The sequence below is a fragment of the Aulonocara sp. 'chitande type north' Nkhata Bay genome, linkage group LG23, assembly GCF_057382095.1.
Source record: "Aulonocara sp. 'chitande type north' Nkhata Bay isolate Kocher_YH1m ecotype deep benthic linkage group LG23, A_spYH_male_GT1.1, whole genome shotgun sequence".
Classification (NCBI taxonomy): Eukaryota; Metazoa; Chordata; class Actinopteri; order Cichliformes; family Cichlidae; genus Aulonocara; species Aulonocara sp. 'chitande type north' Nkhata Bay.
The window spans coordinates 3811160-3831301 of record NC_141365.1 but is presented as its reverse complement, the minus strand read 5'-3'; the positions used below and the strand labels follow the sequence as shown (position 1 = coordinate 3831301).

At 40.1% G+C, this 20142-nt stretch overlaps 1 protein-coding gene across 3 annotated transcripts in view; it reads right to left on the bottom strand.

The window, feature by feature from the left end:
* Nucleotides 1-20142, bottom strand: part of LOC147300923 (uncharacterized) — a 38285-nt gene that overhangs the window by 16949 nt on the left and 1194 nt on the right. The window contains exons 2-30 of one of the 3 annotated variants that reach the window (XM_086284143.1): nt 18130-19191; nt 12497-12541; nt 12099-12218; nt 11434-11472; nt 11181-11234; nt 11025-11078; nt 10439-10546; nt 10279-10332; nt 7907-7960; nt 7781-7825; nt 7579-7632; nt 7441-7485; nt 7288-7341; nt 7164-7208; nt 7019-7072; nt 6705-6749; nt 6546-6599; nt 6412-6456; nt 6217-6270; nt 6030-6137; nt 5872-5925; nt 5727-5780; nt 4323-4367; nt 4195-4248; nt 3960-4004; nt 3211-3264; nt 2910-2963; nt 2773-2826; nt 2526-2579 (exon numbers count right to left, since the gene is read on the bottom strand). In XM_086284143.1, the coding sequence (XP_086140269.1) occupies nt 2526-2579; nt 2773-2826; nt 2910-2963; nt 3211-3264; nt 3960-4004; nt 4195-4248; nt 4323-4367; nt 5727-5780; nt 5872-5925; nt 6030-6137; nt 6217-6270; nt 6412-6456; nt 6546-6599; nt 6705-6749; nt 7019-7072; nt 7164-7208; nt 7288-7341; nt 7441-7485; nt 7579-7632; nt 7781-7825; nt 7907-7960; nt 10279-10332; nt 10439-10546; nt 11025-11078; nt 11181-11234; nt 11434-11472; nt 12099-12218; nt 12497-12541; nt 18130-19191 (2661 nt within the window). Of the gene's footprint in view, nt 1-2525; nt 2580-2772; nt 2827-2909; nt 2964-3210; nt 3265-3959; nt 4005-4194; nt 4249-4322; nt 4368-5726; nt 5781-5871; nt 5926-6029; nt 6138-6216; nt 6271-6411; nt 6457-6545; nt 6600-6704; nt 6750-7018; nt 7073-7163; nt 7209-7287; nt 7342-7440; nt 7486-7578; nt 7633-7780; nt 7826-7906; nt 7961-10278; nt 10333-10438; nt 10547-11024; nt 11079-11180; nt 11235-11433; nt 11473-12098; nt 12219-12496; nt 12542-15535; nt 15667-18129; nt 19192-20142 lie in introns of those variants that run through there. The other 2 variants (XM_086284145.1, XM_086284144.1) reach the window with 2 other exon arrangements.

Below are 20142 nucleotides of genomic sequence, written 5' to 3'. Positions count from 1 at the left end.
AGTCGTTACTTACCTCCGTATCACAAACCAGAAAAGAGAAACTCACTGCTCATTCATTATGGGCAAGTCCAGAGTGTCTCCTCTGAAGCAGATAACAATTCCACGTCTGGAGTTGACAGCAGCTGCAGTTGCTGTAAAAATGGACAAGCTCATGAGAAAGGAGCTGCAAATGCCACAAGAAGAATCTGTGTTTTGGTCTGACAGTAGCACTGTTTTAAAGTACATTTCCAGCGAGAACATCAGATTTAAGACATTTGTAGCAAATAGAGTGTCACTTATTAGAGACAACACAAAACCAAGTCAGTGGATGTATGTAAACTCTGAATTAAACCCTGCTGACCACGCTTCAAGAGGAATGAACACAGAGACATTCATGAAGTGTTCAAACTGGATTGCTGGGCCAGAGTTTTTGACAAAAGATAAGAAAAACTGGCCAATTCCACCGGACATTAAAGAAATACCAAAAAATGATGTCGAAGTCAAAGAGGTAATGAGTGTAGATGTTACAAAATTACCTGAAAATCCAGTGAACAAACTGATCTCTCACTATTCAGACTGGTACCGTCTAAAAAAGGCAGTTTCCTGGATACTTACATTCAAGCAGCTGCTTGGCAGGTTAAGTGCGCATCGGAAGCTTCTCATGTCACAAGCAAGTGGCTGTGACAGCACTAAAAGGAAATTTGAAAAGGTTGCAGGTCAAATGCAGCAGTTCAAAACATGTATTAAGGGATCTTCACTTACCACTGCAGATGTTGCAAAGGGAGAAACTGAGATTGTTAAGTTTTGTCAAAATCAAAGCTTCGCAGAAGAAATTGCAAGTCTTCAAAAAGGTGACAAGCTTAAAAGGAGCAGTCACATTGTGAAGCTGGATCCTTTTGTCCAGGATGGAGTTTTAAGGGTTGGCGGTAGGTTGCATGAGTCTGCACTACCAGCCGATGTTAAGCATCAAGTGATTCTCCCTAAAGGTCATCATGTTTCTACTTTGATTCTGAGACACATTCACCAAGAAACAGGCCATGGAGGAAGGAATTACATATTATCCAGGCTGAGAGAAAGATTCTGGATTCCACAGGCAGATTCAGCAATAAGAAAGATCCTGTCAAAGTGTGTAACATGTAGAAGGACATCTGCGAAACCTGGTGAACAAAGAATGGCAAACTTGCCACAAGATCGCCTGATTCCTGACAAACCTCCATTCCCAAATGTGGGCGTAGACTATTTTGGACCTTTTGAGGTCAAGCATGGGCGCAGCAGAGTTAAGCGATATGGTGTATTGTTTACATGTCTTGCTGTTAGAGCAATACACATAGAAGTTGCCCACTCACTTGAGACTGATTCTTGCATAAATGCATTCAGGAGGTTTATTGCAAGACGAGGTCAAGTGTCTGTCATGAGATCAGACAATGGCACTAACCTTGTGGGTGCAGAAAGGGAAATGCGTGAAGCAATCAAGGGATGGAATCATTCAAAAATCTCAGAAATGCTCATGCAAAAGGGCATCACCTGGATATTTAACCCCCCAGCAGGGTCACATTTTGGAGGAATCTGGGAGAGACAAATTCGCTCAGTTAGAAGAATTCTTAACCAGATCCTAAAGCAGCAACCTCTGGATGATGAATGCTTGCGGACATTGCTATGTGAAGTTGAAGCAATTGTCAATGGCAGGCCAATAACAAGAGCGTCTAATGACCCCAATGATTTAGACGCACTTACACCTAATCATCTACTTCTTCTTAAAGGGCAGCCAGTACTGCCACCTGGATTGTTTCAAAGAGAGGACTTGTATGCAAAAAAAAGGTGGAGACAGGTGCAGTACCTGTCAGACATTTTTTGGAAGCGTTGGACTAAAGAGTATTTGCCGCTTCTACAAGAAAGACAGAAGTGGTTAGTGACTAGGAGAAATCTGAGACCAGGAGATGTTGTTCTCATAGTTGATGACAGTGCACCAAGAAGTTCCTGGTTAATGGGAAAGGTTGAGAGAACAGTTCCAGACTCACATGGACTTGTCAGACGTGTGTTTGTCAAAACCAAAACTAGCGTTTTGGAGAGGCCTATCGACAAGTTATGTTTGTTGCTTGAAATGGAGGCAACAGTTTGAATATCAGCCTCATGTGTAACAGATATATGTTCAACACATATGACTTATGTTTCATATAATGTTTGGTTAAGCCAGTTAGATTATGAGTGTTGATATTAAATGACGCTTTATTGTGTTAATATGTAATTGTTATGCCTTAGCAGTAACAATTAGGGGCCGGAATGTTAGCGCCATTTATAGTTATTACATGTTTTATTTTGAAAAGCCTGAAAAGGATATGGTGCTTTTGTTGTGAAAGGTTTGTGAGAAATAAAGTAAGCGAATGGCGGAGCGACACGATGGTTTTACCGTCGTTGTTGCACAAACCGACGCGTAAAACAGCCTCTTGTCCATCCAGACTCTTATTTTAGATATAAGAGAAATAGAGAACTCCAAGAAGAAACAAAGATAGCCACTACACTCTCCATACAGCTGCACAGTAACATACTCTCCTTCCTGGCTGTCCCGATGTCCCCTTCGTTCCTCTGCTGCCAGATTCTCCCTGGAAGTCGAATGACACAACGCTATGATCCTAACGTCACATAATTCACTGTGCTGAGTGATCACAGGACACTGTTGTAAAACTTTAGATCCTCATCTTAATAAATAAATGAATTCATTTATTACAGTCACTCCCATAGTCTCCAAAAATACTAACAATGTTTCATGAAGCAAGAATTTAAAAATTGCCTTACACTCTTTCCTACAGGGCCTTGGAATCCAGGAGGTCCTGTTTTTCCAGGCATTCCCTGTGGAAATGAGAACATGAGATAATAACTTGTCCCACTCCAGGATAAGCAAATGCAGCTGTCATATAACAGGACGAGCTCACTTTAGGTCCTGGAGGTCCGACCGCTCCATTCACTCCATTTGCACCAACAGGTCCCTGAAGCAAAGATCATATTAGTTTAATATCTGTTACCCTGGTAATATTACTGCTCAAGTATCATTTCTGACAGATTAAATGTTAACTATTAACCTAAAGAAGAAAGGATCAAATCTGATTCTGGAACACTTAACCCATTTTGTTCTGTAGGAATAACAAACCCACAACAATAAATACATAAAAAGAAAAATAATTCCCATTAATAAGGGAGGCTTCTGTTCCAAACACAGCACATGGTTAGTCTTACCGAGGCTCCACGACTGCCATCCTGCCCCCTGTGGCCCAGATGACCTTTAAATCCCTGAAAAATGAAAGAAATGTCTCCTTTTTTCTATTTGTTTTTTCTAGTGTGAATAAAAAAAAGGAGTTAAAATTTACCATATATTTGAAATCCATATAAATACAATACAATTTTATTTATATAGCACGTTTAAAACCAGGGGGTACACCAAAGTGCTTCACAGTAAGGAACAATGGCAAATGATTACACTGAACAGTAAGTCATTAAAACAAAGTAAAATAGAGAAAATAGAGAACAAACAAAAGCATAAGTAAGTAGAGATCAGAGATGATTATGCAGAGAAATGAGTATCTGCAAAAACTCAAAATCTCAGCAAGTATATTTGTCTTATTTCTAGTCAAAATTATCTCATTACACTTAAAATAAGACAAAATCAGCTACAAAGCAACTTTCCAGTAAGATTCAGGAACTTGTTTCATTGGCAGATTTTTTCACTGAATACAAGATATTTTACCTTGAAATAAGTGAAAAAATCTGCCAATGAAACAAGTTCCTGAATCTTACTGGAACGTTGCTTTGTAGCCGACCAGATGATCATAAAGAACGGCTGGGAGTATAGAGACTGAGGAGGTATATAAATAGTGCCATCATCTGGATAGTAGCTTAAGCAGATGTCATGTGTGGTGGATAGATCAATTCTGTTTTAAAGCTATAAACATGTGTTTCTCTAATGTTTACATGTACAGCATGGTCACCTTCAGGCCTTTTGAACCCGGCATCCCCGGGACTCCAATCTTCCCCTAAACAGATGGGGTACACAATCAGGTGCAAACACAGTGTGAACTCTTTGACATGCCTCTGTTTAATGCAATAGTAAGAGCTTTTTCAATGCACTGATTGGTCGATGCCTTCAGTCACAGATGTAAAAAAAACAACAATTAACAGCGCAGTCATGCAAGTACAGAGTAAGAACTTTAACCATATAGGAACCTTAATACCAGGTTCTCCTTGAAGTCCCCTCTCTCCTGATGTCCCCATCTGTCCCTGCAATAACAAATAAATACATAAATAATACAAACATAAGTATCTATACTGAACATGTTGTCACTTATACTCACAACAGGACCAGGGATTCCAGAAAATCCCGCTCGACCTTCCCGACCCTTTGACAAGAAGAATGACTGTTAATGGTTAAGAAATGTTACAACACTGCTCCCTCTACAATACTACAGTTCACATATTTTTGGAAATATTAAAAGTAAGAAAAAGCTGAAAAACACCTCCTTTGCAATTTTATGTTGACTTTGCTTTTTAAAATGTCTTTTAACCCTTTAAAGCCAGTCGGTGCAGGCACGCTCTGTTTTGCGTAACTATTTTTAAATCCCGGTAGCTCTGCAACCACGTAAGGTAGCGCAATAATTTTTTTTGCATATGAAATCGGAGGAGTTGTACTTACATCTTATGCCATCAGCTTGTCCTCGGTCACAGTTTCCTTCCACATATAGCTTTGCAAAAACTGCATAAAAAGCACTTGCAGCAACAAAAACATAATATTCCAGAAACACCCTTTGCCGATCCGATCAGCTGTTCATAACACTTCCTATGTCCATCAGCACTGCCCGAAACCGGAAGTAATGTCATTTTGCGGAAATGTAGTTTTTTTTACTATCAGGGCCTCATGAGCCTATACTGGTGTTTTTAAAAGTTATGTTTGACTTTATGACTTTCTGTGTCGTTTCTGAGATGCTTAGGACTCATATTGCACTGCTGGAAATAGTTTATTTTGATGCATATGCTGTTTGTTTTTGCAAATTTGCATTATAATATTTATTTTTGTTTTTCCTGCAGTATATAAAAATTGGTGTATTTCAAAAATAAAACTATGAAGACACTCAAAATAAATTTCCTGTGGTGGGAAACTATTTTGTGCAACTTTTTTGTATTTACAGTTTTGAGGGATAAGCCTCTTAAATTTCTCTAACTAGAAATATATGTTAAAAAAACAAAAACGATTTTCAATTTTTTTGTAGTTTATTGCACTTTTTGGAATTTATGTAATTACTATGCACTTAATGCATACATATTATTAAAATTTGGGCTATAATGGTTGTATTGATGTATAGCAACTTGAAATACTCCCAAAAATGGCTCCACAGCATGTAAAAATATAATATAAGCTCTGGCGGACTTGGTTCTATGGTAGGTCTTAAAGGGTTAAATACCAAGTTTGGCCTCTGATCTTTAAGGTCACACTGAGATATGCAACATTCTGTCAAACTAAATTTCTGTGCAAATATATTGATGTATTTTAGTGCTGTCAGCCATAACTGCATTAACGCGTTAAAAAGCTAACCGCGCTAATGTGTTGACGCCATGCAGCCCCACGCACGGGGTGATCCGCGGTAAGTCGTTAACTGAGATTTGCCGCGTTAATGCGGTTATGGCGTTAACGTCAATTTAACGAGATTAACGCTGACAACACTCATTTATTTTTATAGATATGAATTATTCAGACTCCTTACCTTATTGCCTCGAGATCCAGGACTTCCTTGAATACCAGCTGGTCCTCGGTTTCCCTACATCACATCATATTTGCACAACAAAATTCACTTTTCAGCAAAGAAAAAGAGTCAAGATAAACAGATTCAACTATTTGCTCAAACTCACCTTGGAGCCATCTTTTCCCTGCTTCCCTGGCTCTCCCATGATGCCATCAAAGCCCTACAACATTGGATGAAGATATGAAATAAGATCTGATATTACAGAAGCTTTAGCATCATAAGTGAGCATGTTTTTTTAAATATATATTTATTTTTTACACTCACAGCAGGTCCAGGAAGTCCTGGTAGCCCTGCATATCCTCCAAGTCCCTCAAGTCCCGTTGGCCCTGCGTGCCCCTTTGATCCCAGTTTACCTGGAGGTCCACGAGGACCCTGAACAAACAAAACAAGCTGATTCACTGATCTGATCAGTTAACCAACCACAGACCGGACAGATGGACAAGAAAATTACCTGGGCTCCCTTGAATCCTGGATCCCCCTTCTCACCTCTCCTGGATTTGACACCCTGGTGGTGACAGAAACACATAAGTAAACAGAAAACAACAGCTCAGGAGACCAAAAGGGAACATCAATTAATGTCATGCATTATAAAGGTTGTAACCATTTTAGCAAGAGTGAGAAATTAAATTCTTTTAAGTAATCTTACGGGATCACCTGAGGATCCAGGCTTTCCTGGATTCCCACTGGCTCCCTAAAATAAGGGGACATTGCTCAGGTAAACTCACTACAGCGTAAACAAACGCTGCACAGCACACTTACTCTTTAGTCTAATTATCTTACGTTTAGTCCAGGTGGTCCAGGTTGACCTACTTCCCCTTCATCTCCTGGATCACCCTGGTGAAATGTAAAAAACAGAAAATTCAAACGGCAGTGACCCGAACTGGTAACTGCGTACGTTCACAAACCAGTTTGACATTTTATGTCTTCAAGTATACTCACAGTGCTACCTTTAGGACCTGGAGGTCCATTAGGGCCTGGGTTTCCCTGTGAGGTCATTGATCAAAGTGTTTTACTCACAATTAATTTTTCAACATGTGATAAAGAACTTTTTTTTTTTACTCCTAAAAAGATTTACTCAGGTTTATCTTCCTACTCTCGTTTTTAATCAATATTATCTCATTTTCACCTTCCTTTGTTCACAAACTACACGTGACCACACCAAAAACGTGCAACTTTCATTTACCAAACGCTGAACAACGTGTTGGTTGTTTCACACGTGATCATTTCATGCTATACAAAAGCTTTACTAATACCTGAGGGCCACGAACACCAGGAAACCCGACTGTTCCATCCGGACCGGGCTCTCCCTAAAGCAATGCACGTATGTATATTTTGGACATTTACTGAGGTAAGTGACAACGTCTGCTAGAAAGGGAGCAAATATAAGTGTTTTCTCACCTGTGACCCAGCTGCTCCTCTGGGGCCCATTTCACCCTGATGACCCTGACAGTTTAAATAATTGCTCTATAAATGTCTTTAAAAAACAAACAAACACCACTTTGAGTTTGTTTACTTTACTTACTGTTGGTCCTGTAATTCCTCGGACACCTTTTCCTCCTCCGGGACCCATTTTGCCCTGAAAAGAAGGCAGATTAATAGATGCTCATTAATAGTATCTCATGTTTAATTAAAAATAATTTTCAGTGTGATGGTTTTGTGGGAGGATATAACTTACCGGAGGGCCTCTCGGACCACAGAAGCCTAAATCCCCAGTTTGTCCCTGAAAACAATGAAAAGCAACAATGAATGCAAAGTAGAAACAGTAGAAACACCAACACAGATCATTTTTTCTATCTGTTTGTGTGACACTGACCGAAGGCCCTGACGGTCCTGGGAAACCGGGAGGACCTCTTGCTCCGGACGTGCCCTGTAAACATTGGACTTTTCAGATGTAGCTTTAAAATGTACATAATTTGAGAGCAAAAATTAATTTAAGTCATCTGTTTTACAAATATTAAGTAATAAAAAGCAACTTTTTGAATGTGCTGGGAATGGAGCTGGTCATCTGAGCTTACTATGTAGCCAGGAAGCCCAGCGTGGCCTCTGACTCCTTTATTTCCCTGTAGGCACAAAGACACGGATCAGAATCCCGTGCAGCCTTCCTGCAAAACGACAGCAGTTCTACAGATGACTCGTCTGACCTTGTCTCCTTTCTGTCCTCTGGGTCCCTGTGACCCCGCCTCGCCCTGATAACCCTGCAGGCAGAGAAAATGTTTGACTCTTAATATAAATCTTTGACACTTTAACATATACAGTTATAATAGTATGAGCAAGCTGCACAAATAAGTGGCTGTCGCTGAATGCAAAGGGAGACAGATACACACTCACTGGCCAAATCATTAGATACAGATTTCTAGTGGTTTCATGGTGCTGGGTCATTTTGACTCAGCAGTTTTAGTTTCATGTGTTTCGGTGTTTTTTCTGTATTATGTTTTTTTTTTATTCTTTAGTTCTCCTGTTTTGAAGATGTAATCCTAATTTTCAGTGTTATTCTGGTTAAGAGTTTTGTTCTTAGGTTTAGTTCAGCGTCTAGTCTGTGCTTGTCATGTTTCCTGTTTTACTTTGAAGGTCCGTGTCTCATGTTAGCGTGTCCAGTGTTTCTCTCCCCTGTGTTGTCCTTATATTTTCATTTGAGTCAGCTGTGTCCTCACGTGTCTCCACCTCTCCTGATCACCTCATGTGTGTATTTAAGTCCTCCGTCTCCCTTTGTTCATTTGTTCAAGAGCTCATATTACCCCAGTTCTTCAGCAGCTTCACTGGTTGCCCGGAGAAGCCAGGATAAACTTTAAAGTCTTACTTCTCGCACACAAGTGTATCCATAAATCTGCTCCTTCCTATTTGTGTGACCTGCTTCATATCACCACTGTTTCCCGCCCTCATCTCACCACTGTGGGGATCAGAGCCTTCAGTCGCTCCGCTCCTCGGCTCTGGAACTCTCTTCCTCCAGCTGTTGTGGCCGTTTTTGTTGAATGTTTATAAAATGCAATTTGTATTCATTTTTGTTTTTTCTTTAAAGTTGTAGGAATATGCTGACCTAGTTTTGTTATGTAAATTTGTAATTCATTTTATTGGAAAAGTTTTTTGGAAAGTGATTGGTTTATTGGCTTATGGACCCTCCCATTAATCAGGGGATTAAGAGCACCCTGGGGTGGTAAAGATGGTTTTTGTTTGCCAAACGTCTGATGGGAAGACGAAAAATGATTTTTTTGACCACTTTTGAAGTTGTTAAAGCAAATTAAGTTAACCTACGTTTAATTTTAAGTTTTAAGAAGTTATTTGGTTGATTTTTGTTTATAATTTTCCACGAAATAAACAGCAGATGATTTTTTAAACAATGGAGTCAGAAGTGCGTTCGAAAACAAACCTCCCGTTGCCACCCACGGCCTTTTCTTGGACTTTTTTGGCGTTTGGAACATAAAAGGCCGTGACACCAGCCATAAGAAATATAAACTCTCTTCCAGTATTTAAGTCACAGCTCAAAACACATCTGTTCAAACTGGCTTATTCACTTTAGTGCCGATTTTATCTGTTGTCAAGTTCTGTTTTGCAATTTTAACTTATTTTATGTATTTTATGACTATTGCTCCTTTTATTAATTTTGTTCTTTTGAAAGGCGCCCTCAAATAAAATGTATTATTATTACTATTATTATTACTATTGCCGCGTCGTGCCAGCTGTTTTGGCCACTTTGTTTCAGCCATAATAAAAGCTCGCCTTTCGTTCAAAGTTCAGTTCCGTCTTCTCGCCCGTGTCTGCTGCTGGATCCACCTCACTCAGTCCACTCAGTCCGTGACAGGTTCCTCGTGACTGTGAAAGCCATTTCATTACATCGACGTCCAAGAAAACAGTTTGAGGTGCTTTGAACTTTGTGATGGCGAGTCAGTAAGGGCTGGACATGGTCAACAACAAGACTCAGGCAGGCTGTGGCACTCAAACGATGCTCAGTTGGTGCTGAGGGGACCAGGTGAGCCAACAACATTATACTGAACTGTTGATACAAGGCAGGACGGATCCATGCCTTCTACCATCTGATAGGTGAGACTCATCAGACCAGCTGACAGTAATGGCAGCTGCTGTGGTCTTTTTCTGTAGCCCGTCTCTCTTGTCCATCCAGAGAGGTCTCTTGTGTACCTCAGGCCTAATAAGTAGTTATCTGAATTACTGCTGCCTTCCTATCAGCTCTGTGTAAAGACTAGTGATGGTTGATCAGGCGTTTCTGAAATACACAGACCAGCCTGTCTGGCACCAACAACCATATCATACACTCAAATAACCTTTCTTCCTGATTCTGAAGCTCAGTTTGAACTTCAGCAGGTCATCTTGACCATGTTTACGTTCTTAAATACACTGAGTTGCTGCAATGTGATTGGCTGATTAGATATTTGCCTTTAACAGGCAGTTGAACAGGTGTATCTAATAAAAAGGCCAGAGAATGTATGCTGTCTATGCACGTGCATGCTAAAGCCTCCATAGTTATAATCCTGATAACATTATAAGTTCAGGACAATCTTACCCACTCACCCAGCTCCCCTTTGCTGCCCTGCTCTCCTGTGTAGCCTTTGGGACCCTGTAAGGACAACTAAGGAGTTAATTCCCCAGGCACCAGTATGACTAACTTAAATCCATACATGGAAACTAAAAAGAAATAAATACATGTTTTCCAGGAGATTTACCTGCTCTCCAGGTAAACCTGAAGGGCCCGGGTCAGCATTGTGTCCTGGGGTCCCGTCTCTTCCAGGTCGGCCCGGGGGACCCAGGATACCCTGTGGACCAGGACTGCCCTGGAGTACAACGCAACATGTAAAGTAGGTAGAAGAATAATCACGAGACATTACAGAGCAGATTTACAGACAATAGTAGTAATATCTTTCCTCTCTATTCAATATAAATTTGCTTCTACCCAGAATTCCTATTACTACTAAAATATATCCAGGAAATATTAAAACCTCTGTCCTGACCAACCACAACAAGCCAGCATCCACTTAAGCATCATATTAATGTCTTAATCCACCATAATATCGCTAGAATAATATACAAGTTATCACCCTACTGATCATCCTAATCACGCTAAAAACATTTGATATTTACATAGTCAGCTGCTTTGCAATAAAGCATTAATCATCTCATTTTGCAATATGTGCGTGAACCTTAGCATGTTCTTTGCCTTACACTTATTTTTAGTTGTCATGATGTGAGCCCCATGATCCTGCACTCAAGTAATCAGATGCAAAAAAACAAAAACAAATCAGAGAAACGTACGATGATTCCTTGAACTCCTTTAGGTCCTTGCTTTCCAGGAATTCCAGGTAGTCCCTGGAGAAAAAGTAACCACTGGAGTCTAGTTACAGTCCTTTATTTGTATTGTCAGGTAAAACTTTCAAGTTGAATTTAGCCATAATGTCTTTGTCTACTTACAATTGGTCCATCATCTCCAGGAGGTCCGGGAGGACCCGGAGGCCCTTTAAGTCTCTGAGAACAAAAACACACAGTGTTACAGCTCAGGCACAACATGTCTTATTATAACATTCAAATGAAAATGTGCAAAGAATAATTTTTTGATTAACCTAAAAAATAATCTTCTCAGAGTACCAAAGTTCAGCTGCTATAAGAAAGGAGTTACTGTAAAAAGTCATTTTAGGTGCATTCATGTTATAAAACAAACGCCTACCGGCCACGAGGACACCAGCTTTTTGTAAATTTGCTTTTTCTGCAAGAAAACAGTGAAGAATGGATTTTTTCAATCATGATTACTGAGCGTTCACACACAGAAAGAAAAGCTTATTCATACTTACCCTGACAAAAACAAACTTTAAAAATAATAACACAGCAGTGGTAACTATAGGCTCTGAAATAATTACCGATTTAAATTGTCACAGTTATAAGAACGCATCCGTCAGCAGTGAAAGTGGACAAACATGTGATATAATGAAACACAAGCAGACACTGAAAAATTAAAGATCCAATAACATTAAAACTGCTTATATATCGTAGTCAGTACAAATGAAACAAGTCAGTCTCTTCTAGATCGCACATGAAATGATTCAGTGGATCCAGAAGGATCACGTTTGTATTTTCCTGTCTCTCAGTTAATCTGATTTCACTTATTTCAGTTCTCTATATATTTGTCAAGCAAAAGTATCTTATAATGTTAAAAAAAATCCTTAAAAAATGACACATTCAAGAAATAAATATTTAAACAATTTTACTAAAACTAACACTTCTTACATTTGCTAAGCAGAAGAATGTACATCTCCTGTTTTTATTAAATATGCTCAGTCTTGGAACACGTCTGTTAAAATAGTTTTCATTTCATCAAACACAGCAGCAGCTCACCTTGAAAGCCTCCCACTCTTCTTCAGAAGTTTTAAACACAACAATAGCCGGCATCCCAGCTGGACCAACGGGGCCTCTGTATCCAGTCTGCCCGGTCCTGCCCATCACGCCTGGGTATCCCTTAGAAGACAAACCCCCCAAAACAAAACCAAGAACAAGAACAAGAATTTGACATTTTACTTAAAGTTTATTAAAGATTCATGAAGACAATTTACCACCAAGAAAAATACAAACACGTGAATGTGAAAAGAAACCAACAAATCTACGCCTCTAAAAAACTAAAAAAGAAGATTAACGCAATTGTAAGCCATGCTTCCGAGCTCATTGCAATATCTATTTATGAACAAGTGCTTAAATTACACCAAGATGAATTTTATTAAGTTTAATTTAACACTCACTTTATCTCCCTTAGGTCCCGGTAGACCAGGTAAACCGTGCAATCCCTGAAACAAACAGTAGAGCTGAGTCATTGGATCATGTGAACCCAAAATGATTTTAACTAAGATTACTACAAAGTGAACATGATGGGTAAAACTAGAATTTCTTTTAAATACACACTCATTATGAATTTGATGTGTTGCACTAGTTTTTGACTTATCACACATGTTTTTACACATCTGGAGCAGATGCAGGTATTTTACCTTCTGCATGGGAGCTTTTAATGTGAAGCCTTGCTATTTTAATAGGTGTAGAACATTGTATTCGATTAGCTTTCTGAGATACGCAAGACCTTTAATGAAGAGAATGATGTCTGGATGGTTCCTCCTGAAGGAGGTACCAAAGATGCTTTTGGGATCTTTGTGCAAACAACCTCTGAAACATGCGCTGCAGCCCCAAACAAATCTCGGAAGCTGGCTTTTAAGCTGCCGACGAGATTTGTTTGGGTCCATCGTCTCAAGCAGTTGGCTTCCATGAGTTTCACTAGTAATTGAATTTTTGTGATGCCTCATACCACAGGCAGTTTCTCCCGTATTGTTTCTCAAGATTCTCCAAAACTTTATATTATGCACTAAAGATGAAATTTGGCATTTTGACAGAACATTAAAACCGTCTCCATATTTACCTCACAAAGACTCTCTACAGTGTTGCCAGTTAGCTTAAGTAGTTGCAAGTTATTACTTTCTTTTGTTTTTCTCCAAATGCCTGTGTTAAAACTGCTTTCATGTAACCTGCTCCTCCATCTACATGCAGGTAGAAAGGCTTATCATACATAGTCAGGCAATGCTAAAACTGTATTTGTCTGTAATGCTAGTTTTAAGTTACTGTCTTCTTCTTCTTTGTAGATGCAACACTACATTTTTATTTAAGGCATTTTAGGTCATTTCTATTTTTTTCAAAGAATTCACACATCTTACATATTTCAAACTTTTAAGTTAGGATTTAAAAAAACTTCTTTATTTGAACTTTTCCCACAAGGTTCCATTCTTCCTATAGCAGCTTCATATAAAGTCTGCACCAGGCTTTTAATCTCAATGTGGATGCACTGCTCACAGCTCTAAAACAAGACATTAGTAAATCATATGCCTAATCATTATGTGTCACTGTGATCCACAAGTATGATCACAAATGTGTTTTTCAAACCAACAAAAAAACAAAAACAAGTTGCTGATGGCATGAACGCTTTACACACGAGTCAGGACACAAAAAAAACTGCTGCCTGCCAGAAACAAATCAGAAGTGTGAGGAAAAAACTGAGCTCACAGACAGCTGCATGTGTGAGCTTTAATAGCATGCAGCAAAATGTGTAACTTGCTCATCAGCTTAGCAGTGTCCACATATTTAATTCAGCTTCTCAATCCTGTAGCTTTAGCTGTTGTCTACAGGGTTTAGCTTATTAGTTGTTAGTATAGGTGTGCTCTACATCTCAGCAAAGTCTCATCTAGGATGACAGGTTTTCAAGCAGGTCAGCTGCCTCTATGCACTTAATTAGTTTAGATATTTTCTTTATTTCCTTCATCTCATATGTCGTTGTACTGAACTTGAGCAAACCTTAAGCTTGATGCAGACTACTTCTAACAATTATCCACCTCACATCATAACTGACTGAGGTGCCTCTTCATATTAATATTATGTCATTATTAATGTTATTATCTTTATTTATATACATATATATATATATATTAGGGGTGCAACGATACACAAAATTCACGGTTCGGTTCGGTACTTTGGTGTCACGGTTCGATATTTTTTCGATACAAAAAAATGTTCATGCCTTTTTAATTTGTCATTTATTAAAATTATAAATATATATTTTAACTCAAAAGTACAGTTTTTAAATTTAACCCTAACCCTTGTGCGTGTTTTTTATTTTGACAGCGAATGCGCACCTGCGGACCACTTATGTGCAGCCCTGGTTATTTAGCTCATCATATCGCAGCCACAGAAATTCTTTTGTCCATGAAACCATAAAGCTGCACTTTCTTTTTGCCTTATAGTCTGATTTGTCATAACTTCTCCGTTTTGTGGTAAGCTTTTCTTTGGCTGTCACTTCTTCACCCTGACCTGTCTTATTTGGCTCAGCAGAACTAAAATATATATCCTGCTACTTTTACACACGGACTCACATAAGCTCAGCGATTCTCTGCGGGATCAACCTCTCACATGTTCAAGCTGCGGGAGATTTCACTTGTCATGTTTGCATAGTAAGCTAACGATTAATAAGACGATGTCAGAGGAATTGGTGCACAAATTATCATCACTCACAGATCAGTGCTGTTGCTCTCTATACACAGTTCGCACGATTGCAAAGTGAAAGCAAAAAAACAAGCGCAAATTCAAACGCGATTTCAATATGTCACATATTGACAGTGGCTCACCGATGCCAATGACATAATTACCCAGCTATATTTCTGAAAGAATGCAAAAGCATTGACATATATTTCCTTCCTACAATAGCCCGACGGGCAGGGCAGAGATAGATTTCGGTAGCCCGACTGAAAAAATCGCTAGCTCCGGGACGTAGGGCTAGCGATTTTGCGAGCCCTGTATCTGATTGAGGAATCACTCATCTTTGGAAAAGAGAGTTTATTACAGAGAAATGTCTCTTTCCAAAATAAAAGCTATACTATCCGCTTCTTCTGGGCTATATTCTCAGCAGCATAAGGAGAATCCTGTGCTAACAGCTGTCTAAATGACTCGGCTAAAGTTTGTAGCATGCTTGTTGTTTTTGTCTTTGCACTAGGATGATGTCGGTGTAAATGTGCAGTCATATTCGTTGTGTTCCCACTAGTGCTTTCAGGTTGATCTCGTTGAAATGACCTTAACGCCACAACACGGCAAATCTCCGTTAACGAGCTACCGCCGATCGCCCCGTGCATGGGGCTAGACGGCCAACACGTTAACGAGCTAACTGCGCTAACACACTAGTTCACACCAATGTAATTAAGCATTGCATGGCACATCCAACATACTTTTACTTTAGTCCATGACTCGCTTACCTTCAGGGTCATACGTCACATGAAAACCAAAATAATTCCAAACGCCAGATCTGAATGAGGGTGGGGGAGGTCCATCTTGCAAGGAGAGCTTAACTTCTGTCTCGCTAGCTTGCCCTGCGCTCTTCCTTCTGTCTATGCTGTCTGTGTTGAGCGCTCAGTGGATCTGCGCTCGACAGTGCAGCCTAGGCGGAGTAGTCAAACACAGATTCACTGAGCGCTCAACACAGACAGCATCGTCAGAAGGAAAGTTGATAAAATAAATTACAAATGTTGTATTGTTCGATACATATGCGTACTGAACCGAAAGCACTGTATCGAACGGTTCAATATCGATACGAATATCGTTGCACCCCTAATATATATATATATACATATACATATATATATAACAGCAATAGTATATTACAATATTTTATTTATATTTTATTTTGTATCCATCAAGCGCTGCGGGTGATCTGCAGTTTCACCCTTTCCCAAGCTGGAGACATTTTCCTTCTCACACACTTTCCTTGGCTGAACGATGACACAACCTTAATATACCTTATGCATCTCTCTATTTCATTTAATATGTCTTCGTGTGAATTATCTGCTTTCATTCATTCTATTCATTCTGGGCATGGACGTCATCCCAACTATGTTTCATTGTTAATACCAGTTTACAGGTTGTTATCCTTGCTATTATCAGTTTGAATACATTAGAGATAATTTTGGGTGGCTGTAGCTCAGGTGGCAGAGCAGGTCAGCCACTAATCAGAAGGTCGGTGGTTCGATCCCAGGCTGCCTCCTGCCTGCATGCCAAATATCCTTGGGCAAGATACTAACCCCATGTTTGCCTACTGGTGGTGGTCAGTGTTAGGTATTTTAGTACCATGGTAGCATTTACTGGATATTGTTTTATAGTGACATTATGCAGGAAAACTCTGTCATTCAATAAGGCCCCTTTGTTTTAGTTGTTTTTCTCTTTGACCCAAGAATTGATGTGTGAGAATCACAGGCTGGTACAAGGTTGAAATACCACAGAGATCACTCCCTCAGCTACATTAGTTTCTTAATCTTTTAGACGCCTGTTGAAGGCCAAATGGTTTGTTTCAGATTTCACTAATGTAAGAACTCTTCGTTTTGTGCCTTGAAAATATGTCGCTGAGATAATCACAATTGTAGCTGAACTAATAAACTACACAAAGGATGCTTCTTCACCCAAGGGCAGGAAGACGCTGCCTTATCTTGGTCTGTACTGGTTTAAACTGATAATCTGCTGTCTCATGAATTTTACCCTCTATATAAACTGTTGTACTTGTGAATAAAGTTGAGTCACTTTGGGAAGACAATCTAAAGCAGTCTCTGTTTTCTTGTTCTCCCAAGCTGCTCCCGAGCTGCTCGTACTAACACGCTGAATGGCATGCTTGAACATTACTTGAGAATATATTTGACTGTGTTACAGACTAAGGGACATTCTCTGCTGATAGGTGAAGGTACATTCTCTGCTGATAGACGTCCACGCCTCGGAGGAAGCCGATCCACGGAGTAGGCCCTGGAAACAGTTTCCTTCAGTCAGAGGGCTCGGTGGCGCCAGTGTCCGGCAGCCTCGCCTCTGTCAGTGCGCCCCAGGGCAGCTGTGGCTACAATGTAGCTGCCATCACCAGTGTGTGAATGTAGTGTGAAGCGCTTTGGGGTCCTTAGGGACTAGAAAAGCGCTATACAAATGCAGGCCATTTACCATTTAGAGATAATTTAATTATCTCTAATTTAATTTAGCCTTTTGTTTATTCCACTTTATTCCTCTTGTATTTACATGTATTCAGTCGGGTCTGTATCCAGCCCTTTTTAAACTTCTACTTTGATCTCTAATTTTTCACTTGGTGAGGGATTATTATGATCTTCCTGATATGGATTATTTATACAAGCTGGTTACATGTGTGTACAAAGTTATTCCAAGAACTCAAAGCTGAGGTTCCCCTTTTCTACATCTGTATGTTCTCAGGAAAGAGGAAGCTGTTAGTTGCTAAAATAAGTTTATCACTCAAAAGTTGTTATATGGCTACATTTCATGTAGCTGATCGCACTATGTACAATTTTCTTTTAACAAAACTATACTTTAAACGATGACACACTGAACATGAGTGTAACTGGGGGTGTGTTATGTACAATAAACCAAATATATATTTGTTGGGGGAAAAGGAAAAAAGGTGTAGTGTAGCTGATGACCTTACAAATACGCCTGAGGGTTACAGTGCCACAGTTTAGCCAGAGGAGGGAGCCAGTGCATCTCACTGGAGAGACTAACCCCCCTCCCCTACACACACACGGTTTTCTAGGTGCTAGAACTGACAGATATATGCTGCCATCGTAGTCATCAAATCAGCTTTGTGCAAATTCAATTTCATCCAAGGACACGGCCGTAAATAAGCCGAGAATATCAGACAAATGTGATTAAAATTTCCTGTGTGCTTTGTTTATAATTTCATTAAAACTCTGAATCAATGTGAATGAATCTTTGTTTATAGTACCAAGACCCACAAAGGTAAAAATAGCTACAGTAGTGAAATCAAGTCTTATTCATACATAGTTACTGCAAAGCATGAACAAATTCCTACCCTTTGACCTCTGATCCCAGGTGTTTGACGTCTGACTGTGTTTGTAGGAGGCGGATTCGCTGCTCTGTCAGTCTGCTGTGGAGGTTCAGTCTCTGACTGGATGCTGAAGCCTACGGTGCTAAACTGGGAGATCAAATCAGGCGAGGGATGACTGTAAAACCTGTCACCGTCTGCATGCCCTTCCTCCACCTCTGGATCTGTTTCATTTTCATCTGTCTCCGTCCCATTAACTCCATCTCCACCTTGAAACGGGACTGTTTTTCCTGTGGGTGAAACAGTCTCAAACGTGTCTTCCATTGCCTCCTTTTCTATTTCCTCACTGGCTGAAACATTACTCATCTCAGTTTCTGTGACCCTGGGACTCAGAGCTTCTCCACTTTGTAGTGTGGGGGTTACAACCGTAGCTGCCCTTTCCACTGATACGTCTTCCTCTGTTGTTCTGAAGTCTTTAAAGGAGGGAATAGCGACTACTGGGACTGGACTGGTAACCACTGATGACAAAGCCTGTTGTCTAATTTTGCCTGTTTCCACTTTTTCTGGTAAAGGGTCCACAGTGGAAGCAACAGATTCTGTGGTGAATCCTGAAGCAGGAATAGATGAAACCGTCCCTGTTTTTGTTTCTGTATGAGTTCCTGATGAGGCAGCTGCAGCTGTGGCGTCCTCAGACTGAATGTTAGGGCTGGCAACTGTCATCTCGGCAGTTTGTGCTTCTGAGCTCCCCGTCCCAGTTATGTTAAGATGCGACTTGGAAAGCTGCTCATTTCCAGTCGAAGAGCGAGGCCTCGGTTCCGGCTTTGGCTCGTCTGCTTCTCTGTTGGTTGAACTTGTAGTATTTGTATCTAGATCTGCATGATTGTTCAATACTTTGGCGTTTCCATCACGTATGGGAGGATCAGGATGCGACTTCAAAGGGGAAGCGCTGCTTACTGGATCCAGCCTTGGCGTCACCTCAGTGTGACCAGCCTGCGAAGTCGAGCTTTGAGGGGAATTTTCTGAACTGGATGATACTCTGACTCCAGGCTGAAGGTTTGTCTCATCTACAGATCCAGCCTGCAGGCAAATCTGACCACAGTGAAGATATTTCACATTTTAGTCCATTTTCAACCATCTTGCAGTTTTCATTTTGCTAAACATTTAATTAAAGCATTTGATGCCTAAATGACATTCCTCAGTAAACTGCTTCTCGTGGATTCACACACAAGTCCAAAGCACAGTTACTCAGCTCGCAGACAAACGCTCCCTCTGTGGCTTCCCCCAGACACACCGGCCAATACAAACACAGACTGTACTATGGAAAAATGTTATTAAATGTCATAGATTCACACTTATTTGTTAACAGAAAAGCAAACAGGGCAGCACAGTGTGGCCTTATGAACTTGAAGCGTGAAGCTGTAGGGCTGAGGAGACATTACTAAAGGGTGTACACACTATCAGATAATGCTACTGCGTGGGTGTGCACCAGCTAATCCTAGCAGATATCTTCAGCTTTGTTGTGTAGAGATTACTGACCCTGTAACTTAGTCCAGCTTTGAAAGCCTGCAGCTTAGGCTGGCATCTAAATCAAATCTGTATAACTGTTAGTAACTCTTGATTACTTTAAGAAAGCTAAAGCATAGAAACCAGTTATGCTACACTCCACATAACACAGACATCATCCGTAAAAGGAACAAAAAGGAACACATATATATTAGGATGAGTAGCAGCAACAACTGATCTAGTGTGTTTTAGACACCTTAACGATCTCTGATAACAGGAAAAATAAAACGCTGTCAGAAATCAAACGATGTGTTTGTTTGTTGACTGTCACAGCGTTGTGTGTCTGTTAGACATGAGCACATGATGCTCTCATCTCCACGGCGATGCTCAGCTGCTGAAGGCAGAGGTTTGCCCAACTATAACTACTACTTGCTTAATCCTGACCCCAGATTCAACCTTAAACCAAGTCTTTGCCATGAAATGTTATGATTCACAGAAGTCGATGCATGTTAAACACATATAAATACCAGAGGAAAA